At 41.8% G+C, this 25,650-nt stretch overlaps 1 protein-coding gene across 1 annotated transcript in view; it reads right to left on the bottom strand.

Moving 5' to 3' along the window:
• Positions 1–25,650, bottom strand: part of CFAP74 (cilia and flagella associated protein 74) — a 103,663-nt gene that overhangs the window by 14,975 nt on the left and 63,038 nt on the right. Inside the window, exons 18-25 of the mRNA XM_084651623.1 lie at positions 25,075–25,252; positions 19,739–19,851; positions 17,760–17,882; positions 16,747–16,868; positions 12,747–12,875; positions 5,670–5,757; positions 4,498–4,671; positions 289–422 (exon numbers count right to left, since the gene is read on the bottom strand). Of these exons, the coding sequence (XP_084507749.1) occupies positions 289–422; positions 4,498–4,671; positions 5,670–5,757; positions 12,747–12,875; positions 16,747–16,868; positions 17,760–17,882; positions 19,739–19,851; positions 25,075–25,252 (1,061 nt within the window). The remainder of the gene's footprint in view (positions 1–288; positions 423–4,497; positions 4,672–5,669; positions 5,758–12,746; positions 12,876–16,746; positions 16,869–17,759; positions 17,883–19,738; positions 19,852–25,074; positions 25,253–25,650) is intronic.

A 25,650-nucleotide genomic window follows, 5' to 3' on the forward strand; every position in this document is an offset into this window, starting at 1 on the left:
AAATAAGAGGCAAATTTATAGCTGGAGGCATACAGTATTGATGGACTTGGGTGAGGTAGGAGGAGAGCTGGCAAAAAGGCAATAAATTAACTCAGTAAAGACTTGAACCTGGCAGGCAGGCACTGAGCACCTCTTGTACGACACAAAGCTCCTGCCTCTGCCAATGTACAGACAGCCTAGACTCCGGGACTTAATTATCAGACTCTGATCTTGACTCTAGAACTCCACCATTGATTCAAAGTAACACTTCTACCTTTACTCATTTGTGTTTCCAGATTCTTAACATACCTATTAATCTCCGACTTGCAGGTCAGCTCAAAACTGTATTCTTTTGCCTTGTTGGCTTTGAAGATTATGTCCAGGTTCAGGCTTTCCAGGGGGAGGAGAGTTCCAAACCCATCACTCGGTTGAATTTCTACAAACTTCAAAATGACAAAAAGAAATCTTGTGTATTACAATGTAACAAAGGGTAAGGGCACGAGAAACACATGCCTGAGGAACTTCGGCCCGAGACACTCATCTGAGGAATAGTGTCTGTGGGTGACTAGAATTCTGTGCAGGCTTCTAGTTCTAGAATAACTTGGAAGGTTGCAATTTCAATTTACCTTTCCTGCTGCAACTGATTTCTCATCTTGGACAACATGTGACCAAGCAGTAAAATTCTATCACCTCAGATTTCAATGGAGTTGACATTTGAGAAAGCAGAAAGCCTGAAGGGAAATCCTGACTTATTGTCCATGGTAACCATCCTATTCTTATGTAGCTATTAGGGCTGTTGATTTTTAATCACAGTTAACTCATGCAATTAACTCAAAAAAATTAATCATGATTAATTGCAATTTTAATTGCACTGTTACATTTCAATTGGTATTCTATAGTTTATTACATATTTTGGATTTTTTCCTACATTTTCAAATATATTGATTTAAATTACAACACAGAATACAAAGTGTACAGTGCTCATTTTATTTTATTTTTTACAAATATTTGCACTGTAAAAATGATAAAAGAAATAGTATTTTTCAATTCACCTTATACAAGTACTGTAGTGCAATCTCTTTATTGTGAAAGTGCAGCTTACAAATGCACATTTTTGTTGTTACATACCTGCACTCAAAAACAAAACAATGTAAAACTTTAGAGCCTACAAGTCCACTCAATCCTACTTCTCGTTCAGCCAATCGCTAAGACAAACAAGTGTGTTTACATTTACAGGAGATAATGCTGCCCACTTCTTATTTACAAGGTCACCTGAAAGTGAGAACAGGCGTTCGCATGGGACTTTTGTAGTCCACATTGCAAGGTATTTACATGCCAGATGTGCTAAACATTCATACGCCCCTTCATGCTTTGACCACCATTCTGGAGGACATGCTTCCATGCTGATGACACTCGTTAAAAAAATAATGCGTTAATTAAATTTGTGACTGACCTCCTTGGGGGAGAATTGTATGTCTCCTGCTCTGTTGTACCTGCACGCTGCCATATATTTCATAAAAAGAAAAGGAGGACTTGTGGCACCTTAGAGACAAACCAATTTATTTGAGCATAGGCTTTCATGAGCTACAGCTCACTTCATCGGATGCATACTGTGGAAAGTGTAGAAGATCTTTTATACACACAAAGCATGAAAAAATACCTCCCCCCACCCCACTCTCCTGCTGGCAATAGCTTATCTAAAGTGATCACTCTCCTTACAATGTGTATGATAATCAAGCTGGGCCATCTCCAGCACAAATCCAGTGGTGGGGGCGGGGAGGTGAGAAAACCTGGATTTGTGCTGGAGATGGCCCAGCTTGATTATCATTCACATTGTAAGGAGAGTGATCACTTTAGATAAGCTATTGCCAGCAGGAGAGTGGGGTGGGGGGAGGTATTTTTTCATGCTTTGTGTGTATAAAAGATCTTCTACACTTTCCACAGTATGCATCCGATGAAGTGAGCTGTAGCTCACGAAAGCTTATGTTCAAATAAATTGGTTAGTCTCTAAGGTGCCACAAGGACTCCTTTTCTTTTTGCGAATACAGACTAACACGGCTGTTACTCTGAAACCATATATTTCATGTTATAGCAGTCTCGGATGATGACCCAGCATGTTGTTCTTTTTAAGAACACTTTCACTGCAGACTTGACAAAATGCAAAGAAGGTACTAATGTGAGATTTCTAAAGGTACTACGGCACTTGATCCAAGGTTTAGGAATCTAAAATGCCTTCCAAAATCTGAGAGCGATGAGGTGGGGAGCATGCCTTCAGAAGTCTTAAAAGAGCAACACTCCTATGCAGAAACTACAGAACCCGAACCACCAAAAAAGAAAATCAACCTTTGGCTGGTGGTATCTGACTCAGATGATGAAAACAAACATGCGTCGGTCTGCACTGCTTTGGATCATTATTGAGCCGGAACCCATCATCAGCATGAAAGCATGTCTTCTGGAACGGTGGCTGAAGTATAAAGGGACATATGAATCTTTAGCGCATCTGGCATGTAAATATCTTGAAACACCGGCTACAATAGTGCCATGCGAATGCCTGTTCTTACTTGCAGGTGACACTGTAAACAAGAAGAGGGCAGCATTGTCTCGTGCAAATGTAAACAAACTTGTTTGTCTGAGCGATTGGCTGAACAAGAAGTAGGACTCAGTGGACTTGTAGGCTCTAAAGTTTGACATTGTTTTATTTTTGAATGCAGTTATTTTTTTGTGCATAATTCTACATTTGTAAGTTCAACTTTCATGATAAAGAGATTGCACTACAGTTATTTGTATTACGTGAATTGAAAAATACTATTTTATTTTACAGTGCAAATATTTATAATAAAAATAAATATAAAGTGAGCACTGTACACTTTGTATTCTGTGTTGAAATTGAAATCAATATATTTGAAAATGGTATTTATTATTGTTGAACAGCACGATTAATTGTGATTAATTTTTTTAATTACTTGTCAGCCCTAATAACTATCCCCTTGCAAGATTGAATGAGATGCGAGAAAGATATCAACTACCTTTCCTACCTCACTAGGGAGTTGTGAGGATAAATCCATTAATGCTTATGAGGTGCTCAGATAGATGAGGCCCAATATGCTGCATATAGCTCTCACAACACTTCTTCCGGAGTCTTCTGGTTTGATCAAGGAAGGAAGATTTCATTAGACTGCTATGACAATTGATACTTGTTTAAAAGCCATATGAGTGGCCTGTACTATTTGTATGCAGCCATTAAAATAGATTGCATGCCAATTTTTCCTGCATGAATGCTTTTTAAAATGAATAAGCAGTGCTGTATGAGTCAGGATCCCAAGAAGTCTCAGATCTTCAGTGCTGCTGCTATAAATGACAGCTTAAGCTTGAGCCCCACCTGCATATCTGAGAAATGAAGCTCTGATGTAACTGCAACTGATCCTGACATCTTATGTCAGCAGCCTCTTTGGTTTTCATTCTCTGAGAAGGCTGGAGAGCGAGTCATTTCCCCAAGTTGCCAGGTTCTCCCTAGCACTTAATGAAGCTTCAGCCCAACCTGCTGTGCCCTGGAGGCTTCATTCAGCAGGCATCTTCCTTTGACCTGATGCTTGAGTAGTTGATTTCCAAAAAGGCCCCAAAAGTCTTAGCCCTCAGGACCCTGTGGTCTCCAATGTTTGCTTTAGCTTAAATGGCCATTTAGAATTAAAATTCTCCTCACTCTTGTTAAGTTAGACACCTTTCTTGCTAATAAGGGATTGATTTGTTGCATGCCTGCAGCATACATGTCAGCAGCACCAGCAGCTGTCTCTGTCAAGTCAGGCTTAACAGTCTTACAGAGTTCAGTATTTGAAGTAGATTTTCTGCTCTGAAGAGAGACCTGATGGAAGTGGCACTGTTGGGGTCCTGTGTCTTTTGGGGACCCCATCTTGGATTTGTGTGGTTAGAAAGCTTTTAAAAGATGTAGGGCTTGCTTTAATTGCCACATCATAAACTCACCAGGGGTCTGTGTCTCAAGCTGGGTGAGCTCGTGCTCCAACATCCCCATTACTTTGGTATTAAAAATTCTGCAGGGCAAATTATACCCTCACTGAGACCTGCACAGTCTTCTTAGCATTCAGCCAGGTTGCAGAGGATAACTGGGATTTGCAGGGTAATTTGAGTTGAGCAGGTATAATTGAGGCCGGAGTTTGTCCTGCATAATTTTTAATGCTGGTGATAATGCACGAACCAGAAAGAACACAGTCGAGCCCAGGTTGTTTGCAGAGCTGGAAGTCAGAAAAACATGGTAACTTGAAAACTTAGCAAATTTGATCTGGAATCACTGAGACATGATAACCAGGAGCCCCACCTGTCTTGGAAGTCTTTACTAAAATCAGGATATCATGTCTACTGCTTCCCCTCTGTCCTCTAGGCCAGTAACCCTGTCCAAGATCCATGACAGTAAGTCACAAGCTTCATTTGCACTCAAAGTTTCAACATTTCACAAGAATAAAATATATTTAAAACAAAGGAAGGGGGGAAAACCCAGCCAGGTACCTCAGGGAGTCCAACAAATCCAAACTCTTGTGGCAGGATGGATTTGTTTGTTAGAGTTATGGTTGTCTGAACAGCTTCATAGATAGTGCAGTAACCAAAATTCACTTCAGCTGGGCTGATTTCCAAATCAGAGGTAGTAACAATTGCATGGACAATAAATTCAACGGGCTTAGTCTGAAACGAGATTGAAAGTACTGAGTAAGAACTGCAGCAGTGGGCACGAACTAGGGTATATGAATTAAGTGAAAAGATTTCCAAAAAGACACTGTGAATTAAGATATTCTATTCTATTCCTCGACAGCAATTTGATTTAAGTAGCATTCTTATTTTGAACTTCAGTTTATCATGGTTCTTAACAACAAGCAATTGAAACATGCCTATTTTATAACTAAAATTGCCAAAAGAATCACTAGGTATTTCAGATTCCATATGTTGGAATGTAGTCACACCTGCATTTGTATGAAATATGAATTCTAAGATACATGTACATTTGCTGTAAAATGTTTTATATTTTCAGAATAAAACTGTGTGCTATGGTACCTAAAAGCTCTCTGGAACATAAGAATTCCTCAGTGAATAAGTGAGCACCTTCCTTAACTATTCAAAGTCTAGGGTTTGCATTTTGAAGAGGCTTGATAGAAAATGACTTTACACAACTAACCATCTATTATACCATTTTGAGCATCTTTTAATTAATTTAATCACAGACTTCCACTAATACACAAAGGTTCAAACTGAGATTTGGTATCACCAAGTGCAACTCCACTGAAGTCAATGGAATTGCACCTGCTGACATCAGGTGTGAATTTGGCCCAAAGAGTATCTAATATCAGTACTAGAGCTATGCTCTGGATCAGTGAGGACTAGATTCTGCCACCCTACTCATTTGGAGGAATACTGCAGTTGACTCCATGAGTAGCCCTGTTGAGTTGGTTTTCCATTAGATTCATCAGCGAGAGGAAGGATTAGTACTTCATCAGTTGTCCTACTGATTTGATTTCAAAGGGATGGCTAACCGCGTAACTCCTGTCTGTAAGGTGTCAGAATCTGGCCCTGAAGCAGCACAGAATTATTGAGATTTCCACACTCTTTGCAATTCTAGGCTGCTTGGACTGTGGAGAGCCTGTTAAAATTTAAATCTTCTACTACTTGCAACACACAATAACACTAACCTTATCAGCAATCTTTATTGTCATTGGAACTTCCAGAACCCTGGTTTCTGTGTCAAAATATTTTCCTGCATCTTCTGGGAGAGAGTGCCTGAAATAGAAAAATGTATTTATTTTTCTTAAGGACAACCTAACTGCTCTCTAGCTAAGGAGGAATAATTGAGTCTTCAGTGCCTATATTTTGAATCAAGTACAAGTTTAAGACAACTGAGTTTAGTTAAGATCCAAAAGGTATATTCATCAACATTCTAATCCAGCAAAGCACTTGGATTCAAATAGACCACTCAGATTCTTACATGCTTCACTGGACTGGGGCCTAAATTAAAGTCTTTGTATGAATTTGAATATGCCCATGCTGAGGAAGAGCATGGAGGGAGTTTCCAACCAAAAAATACGATAACCTAGGAGAATATGCCTCTGTCCAAGAGACAGATAATGCAGCTGTGTCAGAGGTAAAGCAGACTTGTTGTATATTTCATACAGAAAGATCATCCCTCACTATGCAGGTAGCTATAAATCAGCTTTCATGAGGATAATTAGCAATGTGATGTTCGTATTAATAGATCTGACTAAGGCCCAATTTTCCAAAGACAAGCTCCTTTTAAAAAACCCAGTTTAGGAGCCTATGGGCGTTATTACTCAATGGGACTTGTTCTCGTAAGGAACATTAATTGCTTTTGAAAATGCCATCCCCATCTCCAGTGGGAATTGAGTGCCTAATTCTCTGAGGCCCCTTTGAAACTCCCAGATTTAAGTTCATATTTAGGCATTTGGGAGGCCTGATTTTCAAAAGTAAGGAACACCCATAAGCTCCCAATTAATTCAATATTGCTCTAATAAAAATTGGTTATTGCTAAATATTTCAAACTGTTGAAAAGGCCATAATAACACAGTTAATGTCTGTTTGAAACATGAGACAAACCACAACAGAAAAGGTTTAGTGCTTCAGTGATCTCTCTTCATGGCTACTACCTTCTTTGCATTTATCTAGGAAATGTGGGGAAAATTAGAACAAGCATAAAAGCTAATCTTTCAATCAGACATGGGCCATAGCCACCAAGGTTGGTTCCAGAACCCCAAATTCTCCAAACTTCTAGCGCGCCTGGATATAGGAGTAAATGCTCTGCTGGAATGGGAGCAATTTATTCCAACAAATGAATAGTGTAAATGTTACTAGTCCAGGCTATTTCCTACTGTTTTATTTCTATTTAAATGTTATGCTGGAACGAAAAAGCTGGACATGAAAAGGGTCTAGTTTGATAGGTGCATGAAATTCCCATTAATGCTAATGAGACTAAGACCCAGATGTGTGTTTTGCCTGTATTACTAAAGGAGCCGATTATACAGCAGGGTTTTATTTACAGGCATTTTAGTAAAGTATTTCCAAAACTGCTCCTCTATTTTTTTACTAGCAAAACCTTTATGGCCATAAATGGGAATTAAAACTTGCTTTGTAATCAGTATCTAAGCCTCCTGCATTCTGGCCGCAGTCATGAGTACGTGAGCAAACCAACCTAGGCAATCTGTTCCTGTTGACATTGATGTTAATTAATTACCAGTCCCTCTGAGTCAGTATCAATGGGATCACAACACAACGGAAAGACATAAATAAAGACAGGCTGCAGAAATGAAACAAACATGAAGACCAACAGCCCTTTGTCTGATTACATACCAGATTTGTCATTAGCAGGGAATGTGTGAGCTTCAGTTGCTGAAACTCCTCACTCTCGTACAGCCCAATTTCAGAGTTTTCAAGCAAAGTCAGTACAAAAGCTCTATTATTTTTAGATCTATGTGCCTATTTATAAAGCTGAACCCTTAGAGCATTGGAGTGAATAGTTTCCCATACTTAAGTCTCCACAGTGATACTATTTCTGCTACCAGCTCTCTAGATAGGTTTCCTCCACAAACACCACTGATTGCAGAACAGTGAGGCAAAAAGACATTTTTCACAAAGAAATGTTTAGGCCCCTGTTAATCGTCACTGCAATTGCATATCTACTCTTTAAAGATAGTGTTGTTCATACGTCTTCCTTCTTTAGTTTGTGCCCCTTTCCCTCATTGATTCTACCCTTGCAAATTCAGGATTGCTCCCAACAATATATTCTCTAGTTTTCTTAGAAAGCCCAAAAAATGGGCTTTCACCACTATCCTGGAGAGACTAGTGCACTGTCTAACAGAACTTGTGGTCAGGAAGGATTTCCTGATATTCAGCCTAAATTTTCTTTCACCTCGTTATTTCTAGTTAAACATCCATGTAGCACATTAAAAAATTCCTTTGCTTGTCCTCTGCGAGACCATGCTGTTTCAGGTGCAGCAGGTACTCCAGGATGAGTGGGATGGGCACCTGGAGTGGAAGTGTGCAATGCTGAGCACACCAGAATGTGAACCTTTTCCACTTTGCTAGGTAGTGGCCCTAGTGGAGGGTTTTCTGCTGCCGAGTAGTACCTCTCTTACTGGGTCCGAGCAGAGGAGCTCCATGGGGTTTAGCCATGAAGCTTCCAGGCCGTGAGATGGAGGGACTGGAGGTTGGGGTGATGAAGACAACCATGGTCCTGAGTGATCAGGTCGGGGAGGAGTGGCAATGTGATCAGGGCATCCACTGACGCCTCCAGGAGCGTGGTGTAACAATGTTGGCGAGGCCATGCTGGTGCGACCAGAATTAACTCTGCTCTATCTCTGTGGACCTTGAGTAGGACCTTGTGCTCGAGGGAGATTGGGGGAAAGGCATACAACAGGTTGCTTCCACAGGGTAGCAGGAACATCTCTGTGATCGAGCACGGGCTGTGTTTCTGGAAGGAGCAGAACATTTGGCACTTTCTGTTGCTCCAGGTGACAAACAGGTCGACCTGGGGACACCCCCACCTTTGGAAGATAGAGTGTACAACATCTGGGCGGATGGACCACTCGTGATTGTGGAAGGATCTGCTGAGGTGGTCTGCCAACTTGTTCTGGGAAACCTGGGAGATAGAATGCTTCCAGGTGTTTAAGATGGAAATCTCACTCCTTCTTCGTCCTGGGGTAGAAAGCTCTGCAGATTTTGCACCTTTCTGTCTCATGCGCCTCCCCCACACACTTCAGGCATGGGTCATGGAGGTCGCCTGTTGGCATAGGCTTGCTGCAGGTTCCGCAGGGCTTAAACCCTTGGGACCGAGGCATGCCACGGAATCCAAGGAAGGGGTCGGGGCCTGGGGGGAAAACTCCACTACCAAACCTTATCTATCAACTATATACAACTGTCACTAACTGTGAACTAGAAACTACAACTACAAACTAGAAGATATGCTAGGGGAAGCACTTGCTACGCAAGCGACCGCAGTTCCAGTGATGGTCACTGGTGGTAAGAAGGAACTGAGAAGGGACCAGGTCGGCAGGGGCACATATTCAAAGCCATGAAGGTGCCACTCCAGGGGCTCCACAGCCGACCTGACGGGAGCTGCTAAGGGAAAACTTTCCAATGACTGCACACAGCGCGAGTGCACACCTAATTGGAATCAATATGAACAATGACTCGAAGAACAGAAAGTTAATCCAACCAATGTCAATGAGATTATTCCAGAATCTTTGTGAAACCTTGGGTCATTTATAAATATGTTTATGGAGGCTGTCAAAAAATGACACTTACTGTTTGTATCCTTAAAGACTAGTTAACGAGCAAATGAGATTGCTTGTCATAAACAGAAGCGTGATGTAGTGTTGGTATTTTTCTTTAGTTTATATTGGCATTTACTTTTCAATCTGTAAAGGTTAGGTATATATTCTGGCATTGAGAGTTGAAGATTTTAAACGTTTTTGCAAAAACAAATTTTCCATAGATACACATTCCTGGAATATTCTTCTTTTGCATTCCTAAATCTTCTAATGGAGAAATTAGCGTCTGTGTCCCACAGTGTTCAGTAAAAGAGGTCACTTCAAACTGTTGAAGAGGCAACCTCCTGAGATCTGTTCCTAGTGGAGTTCAGTATGCTTGATATTATTTACCTTTTTATTAATATGGAGTGACTTTAAAAATACATATATTGTTTCTAACATTTCTGCAATACATAGTTCTATTTTACTTTTTATGCAAGGTGGTCTGCAAGCTATCACCAGGTAAAGTCACACAGGTATGTCTACACTGCAAAAAAAACAAAACAAACATGGCAGAAAGTCTCAGAACTCAGGTCTACCCACTTAAGCTTGTGCTATGGTGCTAAAAATAGCAGTGTAGACATTCCTGCTTGGGCTCTGAGGATACCTCTACATGGCAAAAAAAAAACCAACCAACCCCCATGGCGGCAAATCTCAGAGTCTTGGTCTACAGACTGGGCCTCACAGGGCTCATGCTATGGTGCTAAAACCAGCAGTGTATATGTTCCTGTTTGGGCTGGAGCAGGCTCTGAGACCCACTCACCTCACCAGACTTCAGAGCTCAAGCACCAGCCCCGGCAAGAATGTCTATGCTGCTATTTTTAGCACCATAGCGCAAACCTGAGTCTATAGACCCACTGCCATGTTTTTATTTTGTTTTTTACAGTGTGGACATTAGGCTGCCAGTGTCTACGGAATCTGTTCCAACCTCCAAGAAACCAAGAAGCAGAATACTTGGGGAATTCTGGTAGTTGGTAAATGAGAAATCTTGCTTTTAAATAGGCTGAAATCATGACTGTCGCAAGAAGGAGTACAATTACAGTACATGTCCTATGACTAAGTATTGGGATATTCACTGAAGACTGAGAGCTCCCCAAGCCCTCCCAGCCTTCTTATCACACACTTATCATTCCTGCTCAACACATTTAAAGCTTAATTTAAAAATAAATGGACTATTCCTTCTTTTGAGGAGCCTGAATTTGTCGTGCTGAACCAATTAGGTATTTGCATCAATGTGTCACTAGCTCAGCATTATACATCAAGCATGTACCCTAAAAATACCCCACCTCCCATGCTGTACCATACAGATCAGTTTCAAAGGAGTGTGTGTGTGTAGCTTTCCCATTTTTCAAATGCAGATTAACATTTTTAATCCACGTTGTGCTTCTATCCATTCAGCAAATGTTGGTAATAGTGTTTCACAGAATCTGAAGTTTAGGAACTGGAAATTGTCATAATGGTGATAACTGTTGTTGTAATGGGATAGAATTGGCTATGTAGGAAGAATTGTAACATTTATATTTTCTTTGAAAATTATGCTGTTAAAAGCTTTGGCGTCTGACTTTAGATTTTCATTTTAGAGCTGAGGGTCTAATTTTTGGAGAGGCTGAGTGCAAATGGGTGAAAATCTGACCCTACTGAAATCAATGAGACTAGAATTTTTACCTCACAACTCCAGATAAAGTCAATGCGAAAGGCAGATGCTCAGCACCAATGGAAATCAGATTAAAAGTCTGATTCTACTCTCACTATCACTGCTGTAAATACGGAATAATTTCACTGATGCAACTGGTTTTACACCAGATTCAAAGGGATGTGACAGGAGAATCAGAACCTAACCATTCAATTTATACTTGAACAGGAAATTACTCACTAAATTCTGTTTAAAAAGTGATTATAGCCTTAGTCAGAGAATGGTCAGTAAAAGACCATGTCATTTAAATAGCCGAATGGATCTCTTGGTTTATATAGCTGTTCTCTTCTGTTTATATACATAGCCTTCTTGCGAAAGGGTGGCAGAGAATCTTGCTGGACTAAGGCTTTTGACATGTTTAAGAATAGAAGGTGGTATTATTTTAAATATAGAAAACAATCCCAAAATGAGAGGTGAAAACCTTTATAACCTCTCCGAGGAAAGGTATACAATAATGTGAGTATGCAGCAGCAAGTTTGGCTATTCTGCATGTGCTCTGTAGCCACTTGTTCAGGGGTTAACTAATTAGTGATCTTTGACTAGAAGGCACACCCATGAGAGAGTGAAATACCTTTTCAACCATGTGACACTGATGTGTGTCTCACTGTTCTGAAAGAGTAGCTTCCCCCACAATGACAGAAGTAACCAACTAGGATTGCAACTGCTAAGATTTTCACACTGTTGCTGTCACCACAGGGAAAGTATTACTGCATAGGAATGTAATCCAAGTCAATTTCCTCCTTGGACTCTGACATCTCAGAAGAATAGAGGAGAAGGAGGAGAGAAGGGGAGAGTGCCTGAAAGGGCCAAATTCAGTACAGCTATGCAATCGCACTGAAATCAATAGTATGAAGTCCAGCCATTGCAGTCTGTGGGTGTAAGAGGAAAAAATTGACTTGCACATGCCCCTCTGCCATTTACATTGGTCAAACTGGACAGTCTCTACGTAAAAGAATAAATGGACACAAATCAGATGTCAAGAATTATAACATTCATAAACCAGTCGGAGAACACTTCAATCTCTCTGGTCACGCAATCACAGACATGAAGGTCGCTATCTTAAAACAAAAAAACTTCAAATCCAGACTCCAGCAAGAAACTGCTGAATTGGAATTCATTTGCAAATTGGATACTATTAATTTAGGCTTAAATAGAGACTGGGAGTGGCTAAGTCATTATGCAAGGTAGCCTATTTCCCCTTGTTTTTTCCTACCCCCCGCCCCCCAGATGTTCTGGTTTAACTTGGATTTAAACTTGGAGAGTGGTCAGTTTGGATGAGCTATTACCAGCAGGAGAGTGAGTTTGTGTGTGTATGGGGGTGGGGGGGGGGGTGAGAAAACCTGGATTTGTGCTGGAAATGGCCCACCTTGATTATCATGCACATTGTAGGGAGAGTGGTCACTTTGGATGGGCTATCACCAGCAGGAGAGTGAATTTGTGTGGGGGGGTGGAGGGTGAGAAAACCTGAATTTGTGCTGGAAATGGCCCAACTTGATGATCACTTTAGATAAGCTATTACCAGCAGGACAGTGGGGTGGGAGGAGGTATTGTTTCATATTCTCTGTGTGTATATAAAGTCTGCTGCAGTTTCCACGGTATGCATCCGATGAAGTGAGCTGTAGCTCACGAAAGCTCATGCTCAAATAAATTGGTTAGTCTCTAAGGTGCCACAAGTACTCCTTTTCTTTTTGCAGACAGGCTCTCTAAATTAATATCTTAAATACTAAACAGAGAGGTGATTAATACCATTCATTCACCTGGGCAGGAACTTCAGCTGCACACTGAAGGATGACTGGGCTTGAATGTAACCTGTTTTCGGAAGAAGCTCCATGTGGTTACTCAGTTCTTTGCATACTTCAAACTTCAAGCGTAGAGCGGCTTTTGCTCTGCAAACAGATCAGACAGACCTGAGTGGGTTTGTGCTGCCAGCTCAACAGCTACATTTTATTCAGTGCTTTAGCTCTCTTTTCCCATTGCAGCTCAGTTTTGTATGTTGCACTTGGAATTATTCCAAGCTTTCTTTGTAAGTGAAGGACAGTTACGCTGGGCACATAGAATTGTTAAAGCAAAATCACACAGTTATGTTCTCTGTCAGGCTACAATGCTTCCAAATCTGGGTTTCTGTATTTGAGTTCATCCTGCTTCAAAACAAAAATGTTGCAGAATAAAAGCAGTTTGTGTACCTATCACACATTTTTTCCTTCCTGAATCAACAGCGCCAGAGACCCATGGACTCTGTTCCATGTGGAACCAATTCAGAGGTGAAGGGACAGCCTTGCTACAATGTTAGGCCTGTGCACTGCTAGGCAAAAGTAATCTGGCATGGGTAGGACCAACAAATGTAAACAAGTATTAACCCCAATATTAACTCATGAGTCAAAGCCCAGCAATCCCCTGAGCCTGGATGCCTGTGTAACCCACACACCTTCTGAGTGTGGTGTTCTGTCCCATCTAGTGGCACTGAGACCACTTAGGGAGAGAAAGTTAAATGAGTCTGCTCTACAGCACATGGAAGTAAATCTAAGAGCCAGTTGGCTTTTAGCTCATGCAGTAGAGGCTCATGTACTAAGCTCCAGAGGTCCCCGGTTTGATCCTGTCTGCCGATGACCGGGGTCTGTCAGCATTACACCTGCAGCACTGCAAGATGGAGATTGTCTCCTGTGTGAACACGGAAATAAGAGAGGAACGAATCTAGAAGTGGTTGGTGCATACAGATGAAAGCATCAAAATTAGTCATTTGCTTTCTTCCCAGGGCTTTTCTAATGCTGTAATTGATCAAATCAGTTAGACTGATTATGAGCAAGTGTAGTCCTTTCTGCTTGTTTCTCATGCATTCTGCTGGATCAGTGGTGTGAGGTGCACTGTATAGCAATGGACACCGGTAGCAAATCCTTCCTCCAACACCACGTGCACAGACTCTTTAAAGACCATGGAGGGTGGCAAGGGTCTGGGCTTCATCTGAAAGATCTCCACACAGTGAACCAAAGGGACTGAAAGTGTCTGCTTCAGCATACTGAAAGGCTGAGCCAACGCTGCCAATGTCTGAGTATATGATACTAGAGTTTCAGATCTGATGCTTAAACAACGCAGGTATTCTTTCTAGCACTGGGAGGCTAAGTAAAGCACCTGATCCTCCAAGATCCTGAGGACACCCTGCACTGTTCTGAGCGCCCTAAACTCCATGCAAGTTGGAAAGCTCAGCATCTTGTAGGACTGCTCCCCTTGGTTGGCCAAATTTTGGCCTAAGCTAATTGACAGTTTCCTAAAACAGGAACCTGGGATTTGCATTGGGAGAGTTAATCACTTTTAACTGACAAAAGTTATTCCGCCTCTGCATTTGTAATCCTGTTCCTGGGAATGGGTTATTTTAGAGCAAGTAAATCTCTTACATAGCTTGTGTTTGTCACATCTGGGAGCTGAATTTCTGAGATAACAGCTCTACTATTTCTTTCCAACTGTGAAGAATCTCTGCAGTGTCTAATTCTGGTAAAAAGTTTAGAATATGTGTCTTCTAACAGAAATAGTGTAAAAAAACCCCACACCAATCCTATTAGCATGCATTTAAATAGAATCTAAAATATGGGGATTGTTAAAATAGGAATACTCAGCATCTAGCAGCCAATAACTGCATTAGACAGAAAAAAACAGCACATGGAAGTCAAGTAACAGAGTAGCTCACATAACCATTCTCTAAAGGTAAGAGCCACTGCACAGACCTCTAGGAAACTAACAATCTACAGCACTATCTTTACACTGCAATATGTTCTGACACCATGGGACAGTGCACAGATATTACAGTGGTGAGGGCCATATAAGTACCTGGACAAAAATCCAGGATCCTCTGAAATAAGGATTTGGTCCATCTATGTATTTATATGGGACTTAGCACCACAGCATTGGAGCACCTTCCAATCATTAATGAATGTACATTTGTGTGAGTTGGGGAAAGTTTTATTATCCCCATTTTACAGCTGGGGAACTAAAGCATAAAAAAACTTGCCCAACATCACACAGAAAGTCTGTTGGAGAGCTGTGAATAGAGCTCAGGTCTCCCAAGTTCCAGGCCACTGCCTTAGCCACAAGATGTCATGCTAGGTATATAAAGTATCTAGGAAACAAAGGGTATCTCTACACCACCAGAAAAACCCAAAACCTATGGCAGTGAGTCTCAGAGCTTAGATCAACTGACTCAGGGTCAGGCTATCGGGCTAAAAGTAGCAGTGCAGACATTTTGGCCTGGCCTCTGAAACCCACTGAGGGGTTCTTGCTCCAGCCCAAGCAAGAATGTCTATACTGCTATTTTTTGTCCTGTAGCCCAAGCCCCGTGAGTCTGAGTCAGTTGACCTCGGCTCTGAGACTTGCTGCTATGGATTTTATTTTCTTTGCAGTGTAGATATTCCCAAAATATGCCTAGAATGCTACACAACAGTCTGAACATTAATGACCCATGGATCATGCCAAGTGTATTGGAAGCTTTGAACTCCTGTAGTCTGAATGAGAATATTTTTTTCTCCTTTTAACTTTCTGCTACGTACCCTGAAGCCAGGAAAAAATAGTCACCCAAGTAAAGTTAGTGACAAACTAAACCTAACAAACTAGTAAGGAGGAGTCATTTACAACCATGTTCTGCTGCAGCAGGATCTGAAGGGGAGGCTACTGCTGGTTCTACTCCCACCCTTCAGCACCATGATCCTCATGGGATGCCTTCAGAGGAGGTGTTGCACAGAAGAGCCAGAAGTGGGAGAGAAAAACAATAACAAAGGCAGCTGTGAACCTTTTAACCAAAAGAATGGAGGCCTTTTCTTCCAAAGCCAACAATATCCAAATTGAAATAAGACCGACACATAACACTGTATTATAAACACCTCTACTAATTAAATATCTAGCTAATAATATAGAGTGAGAACTTCACAGGCTAGGAGTGGGGGTTAAGGGAAATACAACTGGCCCTTTTAGAAACAGACAGGCCATATCAGGTTTGCTTATACTATACAGAAGTACTATAGTATCTGTTTAAAGGTATGCTTGACCTCCATGGTGGTTGCCCTATAGATCTTATGAGGCAGATTGGCCTGAGGCTGGCTTCTAGTTCTGACATTGATTGTAACTACAGGGGAAAGCCAGGGGAAGAATAACAATGAAAAATACACGGCACTTTGTACGCTATCCCAGGCGGACTAAATGTACTTGTGTATAATGAAATAATAAGCTTAACATCCTTCCCTCCCTAAAATATATTGTGTGAATTTAATGCTGGCAAAAGATGCTGGGTGTCTGCCTTAGAGACTGAAGTCTTCCATCCAGGTACAACACATGCAGCAGCAGTGCGAGTTTCCCCCACTGACCAACCAATGTTCTTCAATCCTCAAATGACGGGGTAATTCAGTCTTCATGCCTGCTGAGTGCTTGGCTTCTCTGCCGACATAGCCAATAGGGGAACCATTTTGTGGTATTTATGGTTGTGGTTATTTGCCTTCCTGAATGGAGACGATTGAAAAGCCAATGGATGGTAATGGAAAAAAAGACTTTCAGTCTACTCAAGGTAGGATGAAAATTTTGAAGGCCTGATTAGGTGTTCTGAGGTTTTATTAAAACAAAAATTATTCAAATACTACTGGTCACTATATTAGTGTAGTTCACTACCTATTAGTTTGATGCTTTTGATTTTTTTCCCCTTCTCAGACAAGTCACTCGTTATGATCTCACTATTTAGTTATTTTAATTAACCAGTCATGAATATATTATGGGATAGCTTACCTGCTTTGAATAATGATACAGTCCTGATAGAGCCGGTCGTACATACAGATCTTTAGATCGACATTTGGATTGGGCACCCAAACAGGCACATCAACAGAGACTCCAATGACACAAAAGTGTAGCTATATATTTGAATATACAAATTAATAATGGTTACTACTTTCCAGAAGCCATTGAAAATTTCTAACAATTCAGGATAAAGGAAAATTAGGTTTGTGCTGATAAACAGCAGAATCATATATCCTATTATTAATATTAAAGACATTTTAAGTAAACACAATGAAGAAAATATCCTTTATAAATTAAAATGTTGCAGCTTTCACTTACCAGTATAAAACACAAACTATAGTAGTTTTTGTCCACACATGATAGAAGGCATACATGAGTGTCATACTGGCTAATATTTTAGATTTTTACGTAAAATACAGGATTTTTTTTTAATTTAGCACTACAAGTTTAATAACCCTGGAGACTGCAGTCTGTTTGTGGGATAAACAGCTATATCATTGTCAGCACAGTGCAAGCTGCTCCCACAGTGACCCCCCACCAAAGGACTCAGCCCAGTCCTAGAGGGAATACTCCTTCCTTCCTAAGAAGTGTATCCACAAAGTCATGAGGGTCTGGACTACTCCTCTGCAGCTCTTTTTGTGGAGCTGCTTCTTTGTGGATTTGGGGGAGTGCCAGGTTTGGGGCAGACAGCCTGCTACTAAGTGTAGATTTTCTGCCAAACTGCTAAGATGAACACCCAGGCAGTGTGTGGCCTGAAATAAAAGTGTAGCATTAAAATACGTTGTAGTGGTAATTAGAGTTGTCACCTGTCCCAGTTATCATGCATTCTATGTGTGGTTTCACTCTCCTTTCTCAGGATGACTATAAACTTATTTTTCTCTAACCTCTCCCGCAGCTTCAACCCCACCTCCCAACCCCTTGTAGTTCTTGTTACACATAGAAGGATGTCAAAATTGCTTTTCTTCAGTGTGTTGGACCAGACCCTGGCACTTAGAAACACTCACTGGTTTGCAGTTTGGGTTGTCAAATGTAATCTCAAACTCTGCACGTACATCCCCAGGGACACAGGGAGTAAAAATAATCTGAAGTTCGATTGAGCTGAAGGGTCCAATTTCACCTTCTGTAACCTAAACATGATGCAAAAAAAGTGTTACTAACTTTCATTTAAAATCTGGCTGTATTATTCTGTTCTATATAGGACCGTACACTGTGCTTATCCTGGTAGCATCTGAGCCTGTACTGTATTACTTTGTACATACTGATATATCAATATAAATATGTTATATTGATCTATATAGTTACATAGCTCATCCCATTGTCAGACTGAATGCACTATGCTGGACATAGTAGAAAATGTATCAACAGTACCTTAAAGAGCTTGATCCTTCAAAAAACTGAGCACCTAATCTGAGTCACAGAGTTCCTTCAATTTCCAAAGGGTGTTCAGCCATGGACTCTAAGTGTGACATCTGAGTTGTGTGTTCTCTCCTCTGATGGAAGGAGGATAGAATACACACTATCTGGGCTGGCATGTAAGTGATACATGAAGCAATGCTTTTTTGTGCTACCACTCACGGGCCTGTTCTTCCTCCCACTGAATTCAACAACAGCAGGTTCAACAGCCTCTCCTACTCCCCTTCACAAGGGGAGCAGCAGAAGCCAACTGAAGCTTGCAACCTACGGTGGGTTTTGTAAAGCCCAGGACATGTGGAAATCCTGCTCCAAAGCAGCCAACACCACTTACTGCTGAGAGTGAGAGTGAGGGATAAGTCAGGGATTTCCAGCCTCTCTCTGAGTGGATTCAGAGGCAACTGTCTTTCCCCCAATCTCACATAGGCTGCATCCACAGTTGAGAGGAGCCTAGGTAGCCTCCTGCCATCATATTCATTCTCATCTGAAACCTTGTCTCTGGCCATATTATTTTTATATATATATATATAATCTCCTTTCTCTCTCTCTGGGTAAATTTCCGCACCCCCGCCAAATCTTTCTAGATTGCAAGCTCTTTAAGCCAAGCACTGTGTCTTGCTAAGTCTGTGCAAGGCCGAGAGCATTTTGAGTGCTGCTACAATATAATTAATAATAATAAAAATAAAAGCAGCAAACTGTGGCCTGATTTCAGTGAAAGCATGAGACTTCACATCCCATACAGTTGTGGGAATGTTTGCAAATTCCATGAAATAATGATGAATCTATGAAAGGGGATGAAATTCAATGAAAATTCCCCAGTCTGACTACAATATGTTTGGTTTAATTTTACATAAAACATTGTACATTTTTTAAAGGCATAGAAGACACAGAGTAGCTGATCCCAAAATTGAAATGGTGCAAAGTATAAAATAGGTGTAGACTCTTTCCTGACAGCTGGATATGGTACATTTTAGGCAGAAAAAGGCAGTGTAAAGTAGGTCAAACTACGGAGTCCAAATACAGTAAAACCTCAGGTACGAACACCTCGGGAATGGTGTTGCTCATGACTCTGAAGTGTTCGTAACTCTGAACAAAATCTTATGGTTGTTCTTTCAAAGGTTTACAACTGAACATTGACTTAATACAGCTCTGAAACGACTATGCAGAAGAAAAATGCTGCTTTTAATCATCTTAATTTAAATGATTCAAGCACAGAAAAAGTTTCCTTCCTTTGTCAAATCTTTTTTATAACTTTCCCTTTATTTTTTAGTAGTTTAACACAGGACTGCACTTTACAGTATTTGCTTTCCCCCCCATCTCTGGTTCCAAATGAGGGGTCTGGTTGACTGGTCAGTTCATAACTCTGAGGTTCTGCTGTACATATAAAATGCCTAAAATAAAACCACACTAAGTGTGATGTGATACAGTGAAACCTTATGGGTTTATCAGTGCTCACACTGAAACCAACGCAAGTTTTGCTTGAGTAAAGAATGCAGGATTTGGTTCATGGTCAGTTCCTTGCTCAAGAATTGGACTAGCTGAATGTCCGTACATATCTCAGTAAAAACATTACCTTGCCCAATGTAATTTCAATGAGTTCTTCTTCATGTGGCGGTTCTGCTGGGCTTTGTGCATTTTCTGCCTCGAGATCTGCCTCGGTGATTAATGCATCTTGACTAAATTGTTCTAAAAGACAAACCGGATGTTTGGCCTGAGTAACTAACTCTGTGTTAAAAGCATCAGAACTCATGTCCCTTGAGTTCTGGGGAATAATACAAGGCCCATATCTTCTGTCAGGTTTTTGAGGAGGGGATTTATGGGGGAATCTAGAAAATGATTTCTCTTTGTTCATATGAATGATCAGGAGAGAAGAGGGTACAATTTAATGGTTAAAGACGTACTGTAAATGTTCAGAATGCAGCAAGACCTGTTGTTGTTCTTAACTTATCTTGTTTGAGAGTGAGTTCATAGTCGACAGTTTGCTCTAGTCAGGTGATAGCTCTATCTTCCCCGCTTATGAGCCTCCCGCTACTGGGTGAGTTTCATTGGTCTAGTGGAATGTAGCTGTGATAGGTGGCCAGGTTCATCCCAGAGGGAGCTGGGTCCAATCCCATGAAGGGCCCCAAATCACAGAGCTTGAATTGGACTCTGTATCCAGCAGGGATCCAGTAGGGAGTGCAGAGAGCAGAATATCAGCGTGATGTTTTCAGTAAAACCTGTGTTGCAAGCATGATGTGCTGCTGCATTTTGGACCATTAGCTGATTCATACTCAGCACAGATATAAACATAGAATCATAGAAGATTAGAGTTGGAAGAGACCTCAGGAGGTCATTCAGTCCCCCCTGCTCAAAACAGGACCAACCCCAACTAACTCATCACAGCCAGGGCTTTGTCAAGCCGGGCCTTAAAAACCTCTAAGGATGGAAATTCCACCACCTCCCTAGGCAACCATTCCAGTGCTTCACCACCCTCCTAGTGAAATAGATTTTCCTAATATTCAACCTAGACCACCCCCACTGCAACTTGAGACCACTGCTTCTTGTTCTGTCATCTGCCACCACTGAGAACAGCCTAGCTCCGTCCTCTTTGGAACCCTCCTTTAGGCAGTTGAAGGCTGCTATCAAATCCCCCCTCACTCTTCTCTTCTGCAGACTAAATAAGCCCAATTCCCTCAGCCTCTCCTTGTAAGTCATGTTCTCCAGCCCCCTAATCATTTCCGTTGCCCTCCGCTGAACTCTCTCCAATTTGTCCACATCCTTTCTGTAGTGGGGGGGCCCAAAACTGGACACAATATTCCAGATGTGGCCTCACCAGTGCCAAATAGAGGGGAATAATCACTTCCCTTGATCTGCTGGCAATGTTTCTACTAATGCAGCCCAATATGCAGTTAGCCTTCTTGGCAACAAGGGCACACTGTTGACTCATATCCAGCTTCTCATCCACTGTAATCCCCAGGGCCTCTTCTGAACTGCCTCTTAGCCAGTCGGTCCCCAGCCTGTAGCAGTGCATGGGATTCTTCTGTCCTAAGTGCAGGACTCTGCACTTGTCCTTCTTGAACCTCATCAGATTTCTTTTGGCCCAATCCTCCAATTTGTCTAGGTCACTCTGGACCCTATCCCTACCCTCCATCGTACCCAAGCTTAGTGTCATCCGTGAATGTGAACATCATAGAATCATAGAATATCAGGGTTGGAAGGGACCTCAGGAGGTCATCTAGTCCAACCTCCTGCTCAAAGCAGGACCAATCCCCAATCAAATCATCCCAGCCAGGGCTTTGTCAAGCCTGACCTTAAAAACTTCTAAGGAAGGAGATTCTACCACGTCCCTAGGTAACGCATTCCAGTGTTTCACCACCCTCCTAGTGAAAAAGTTTTTCCTAATATCCAACCTAAACCTCCCCCACTGCAACTTGGGACCATTACTCCTAGTCCTGTCCTCTTCTATCACTGAGAATAGTCTAGAACCATCCTCTCTGGAACCACCTCAGGTAGTTGAAAGCAGCTATCAAATCCCCCCTCATTCTTCTCTTCTGCAGGCTAAACAATCCCAGTTCCCTCAGCTTCTCCTTATAAGTCATGTGTTCCAGACCCCTAATAATTTTTGTTGCCCTTCGCTGGACTCTCTCCAATTTATCCACATCCTTCTTGTAGTGTGGGGCCCAAAACTGGACACAGTACTCCAGATGAGGCCTCACCAATGTCGAATAGAGGGGGACGATCACGTCCCTCGATCTGCTCGCTATGCCCCTACTTATACATCCCAAAATGCCATTGGCCTTCTTGGCAACAAGGGCACACTGCTGACTCATATCCAGCTTCTCATCCACTGTCACCCCTAGGTCCTTTTCCGCAGAACTGCTGCCTAGCCATTCGGTCCCTAGTCTGTAGCTGTGCATTGGGTTCTTCCGTCCTAAGTGCAGGACCCTGCACTTATTATTGAACCTCATCAGATTTCTTTTGACCCAAACCTCCAATTTGTCTAGGTCCCTCTGTATCCTATCCCTGCCCTCCAGCGTATCTACCACTCCTCCCAGTTTAGTATCATCCGCAAATGTGCTGAGAGTGCAATCCACACCATCCTCCAGATCATTTATGAAGATATTGAACAAAACCGGCCCCAGGACCGACCCCTGGGGCACTCCACTTGACACCGGCTGCCAACTAGACATGGAGCCATTGATCACTACCCGTTGAGCCCGACAATCTAGCCAACTTTCTACCCACCTTATGGTGCATTCATCCAGCCCATACTTCCTTAACTTGCTGACAAGAATACTGTGGGAGACCATCTCAAAAGCTTTGCTGAAGTCAAGAAACAATACATCCACTGCTTTCCCTTCATCCACAGAACCAGTAATCTCATCATAGAAGGCGATTAGATTAGTCAGGCATGACCTTCCCTTGGTGAATCCATGCTGAGTGTTCCTGATCACTTTCCTCTCATGTAAGTGCTTCAGGATTGATTCCTTGAGGACCTGCTCCATGATTTTTCCGGGGACTGAGGTGAGGCTGACTGGCCTGTAGTTCCAGGATCCTCCTTCTTCCCTTTTTTAAAAATTGGCACTACATTAGCCTTTTTCCAGTCATCCGGGACTTCCCCCGTTCGCCACGAGTTTTCAAAGATAATGGCCAATGGCTCTGCAATCACAGCCGCCAATTCCTTTAGCACTCTCGGATGCAACTTGTCCGGCCCCATGGACTTGTGCACGTCCAGCTTTTCTAAATAGTCCCTAACCACCTCTTTCTCCACAGAGGGCTGGCCATCTATTCCCCATGTTGTGATGCCCAGCGCAGCAGTCTGGGAGCTGACCTTGTTAGTGAAGATAGAGGCAAAAAAAGCATTGAGTACATTAGCTTTTTCCACATCCTCTGTCACTAGGTTGCCTCCCTCATTCATTAAGGGGCCCACACTTTCCTTGGCTTTCTTCTTGTTGCCCACCTACCTGAAGAAACCCTTCTTGTTACTCTTGACATCTCTCGCTAGCTGCAGCTCCAGGTGCGATTTGGCCCTCCTGATTTCATTCCTACATACCCGAGCAATATTTTTATACTCTTCCCTGGTCATATGTCCAACCTTCCACTTCTTGTAAGCTTCTTTTTTATGTTTAAGATCCTCTAGGATTTCACCGTTAAGCCAAGCTGGTCGCCTGCCATATTTACTATTCTTTCGACACATTGGGATGGTTTGTCCCTGTAACCTCAATAAGGATTCTTTAAAATACAGCCATCTCTCCTGGACGCCTTTCTCCCTCATGTTATTCTCCCAGGGGATCCTGCCCATCAGTTCCCTAGGTTGTCAAAGTCTGCTTTTCTGAAGTCCAATATTCTTCATCGGGATAACATCGGACGTTTGACACCAGTTTATACCAGCCGAACATCTGACTCTTACTATTTTGCAATTCTCCCAATCCAATATTCAGTTACTAGCACTAATATTCTCTGCACAAAGGATCAGCCCAAATTCACCCCCCACAACAGGTTCCACATTCACTCTGGCTCCACTTGGCGGTTGGTCACGCATGACTTGCCCTGGGTGAATCCATGTTGACTGTTCCTGATCACCTTCTTCTCCCTCCAAGTTTGTGGGAATTCTCCCTCCAAGTGCTTCAAAATGGATTCCTTGAGGACCTGCTCCATGATTTTTCCAGGGAATGGGGTGAGGCTGACTGGTCTGTAGTTCCCCAGATTCTCCTTCTTCCCTTAATAATGATTATTTTAGATTGATTATAGCATCTACCCTCCTAAAAGATTCCAAAGTGCCTCAAACTATATTCATATTGCACAAAGAAAAGTACCCACGTCTGGAGTGGGGGCAGTAACCAGCCGGTGACTGCACATGTAATGCCAACAGACCCTGGTCATCATTGGCGGGATTGAACCTGGGACCTCTGGAGTTAAATGCATGAACTAAAAGCCATATGGCTGTTAGTTAAGGCTGTAGAGCAGACTCATTCATCTGTGTCTCTAAGTGGTCTCAGTGCCACTACATGGGACAGAACACCACACCCGGGAGGTGTGTGGCTTACACATACTTCATAATTGGGGTAAGAGGGGTAATTTTGGCCAACTTAGCAAATCATGCTCAATATGTCATGGGATCTTTAATATGCATGGAGAACAGAGAAGATCTTAACGTTTAAGATCTCACCCAAAAGACAGCATACAGATATTGTATGTTGTAGAGAGAGCATGATAATTGGAACAAAACAATCTAAAGAACTGTTACTGAATCTTTTAGGTTCAAAACACAAAATCCATTTTTTAATTAAAAAAAGAAATCTTTATATGATTTTCAGTGTCTTTTGATCAGAATGGTAAAATGATCAGAATGACTGGGAGCACTTCGCTTCTTAAATATCTGTATTAATGGCTGTAAGTCTCTCCCCCCCCCCCCAATCTTATAAAGCACAAAATAAAGATTAAAAGATGAAAGGAAAAATGTCTGAGGAGCTTCATCTGTATGTCATTTTGTTCCTAAAATTATAGGTTGTAAAAATAAACTTGTCATGTGGTTCTCTTGTGAAAGGTGGGTGTTCAGTTGATGAGACAAGAACAATGATAACAATTTTGTAGTCTCTGCAGGAAAACTCAGTTGGATTTTGTTTTTACCTGAGGTTAGTAGTTGATAAGGAGTGAGGTTGTTGGGGACATTCTCCACTGCTTTTGGTATATGCAAGAGTGCCAGTGCATTATTTTTAGTCACTTTTGTGTGGTGCCCAGATGCCTTTAGGTTGGGACAGCATACAAACAAAAACATCTATTACTACTGGAATGGTTATTTGTTTCACTTATTGAGCAGGTTTACTAAGCATCTTAGCTCCAGTCTCCTATGTGAACCAATGAAACTGCTAGGAGAATGCTTAGCCTCAGAAATTGCAGAAGGTCAATTTTCTAAAACCATAGTCTCACCTATATGGCTGCTGCCCAGGTTGCTTTCAGTCTTCTGGCTCTCAGGCAGGCTTATGTGTAGGGTAACTTCTTCAGTATGGACAGGAGAAACTTGTTCCTTGTTTTCATATATAGATGATTCCACAGGACTGCTGCTGGCTTTCTCTTCAGAGGTGATGCCATCTAAAGCAGGACTAACCTAATTAGATGATTTATAGAAAAGATTTTAAAACATAAAACATAAGATGTAACTTAATTGCACCTAGCTCCAATTCCATCTGCCACTTTTCGAAAGGAAGTAGCCTTATTATCTATCTACATTATATATTGTGTGTGGAGAAAATGCACTGTGCGTTCCATACAAAGTGCACACTTCTTTATACTACAGGTTTATTGGCGGTAGGATGCAATTATTGCTGCTCAGAAACAGAACTGATATAGTGAGCACAGTTCACTAGAACATTGAGCGACTGTGTTCAGAAAAATGACTCAGGAAAATTGACATTGTGTATTGGTTCTCAAGGACTTCATAACAAATTTCCGAAAACATACAAGTAAACAGGTGCTTTTCTTTAACTGCCAAAGCGGAAAATTCAG

The sequence above is a fragment of the Lepidochelys olivacea genome (assembly GCF_965140295.1).
Source record: "Lepidochelys olivacea isolate rLepOli2 genome assembly, chromosome: 18".
Lineage (NCBI taxonomy): Eukaryota > Metazoa > Chordata > Testudines > Cheloniidae > Lepidochelys > Lepidochelys olivacea.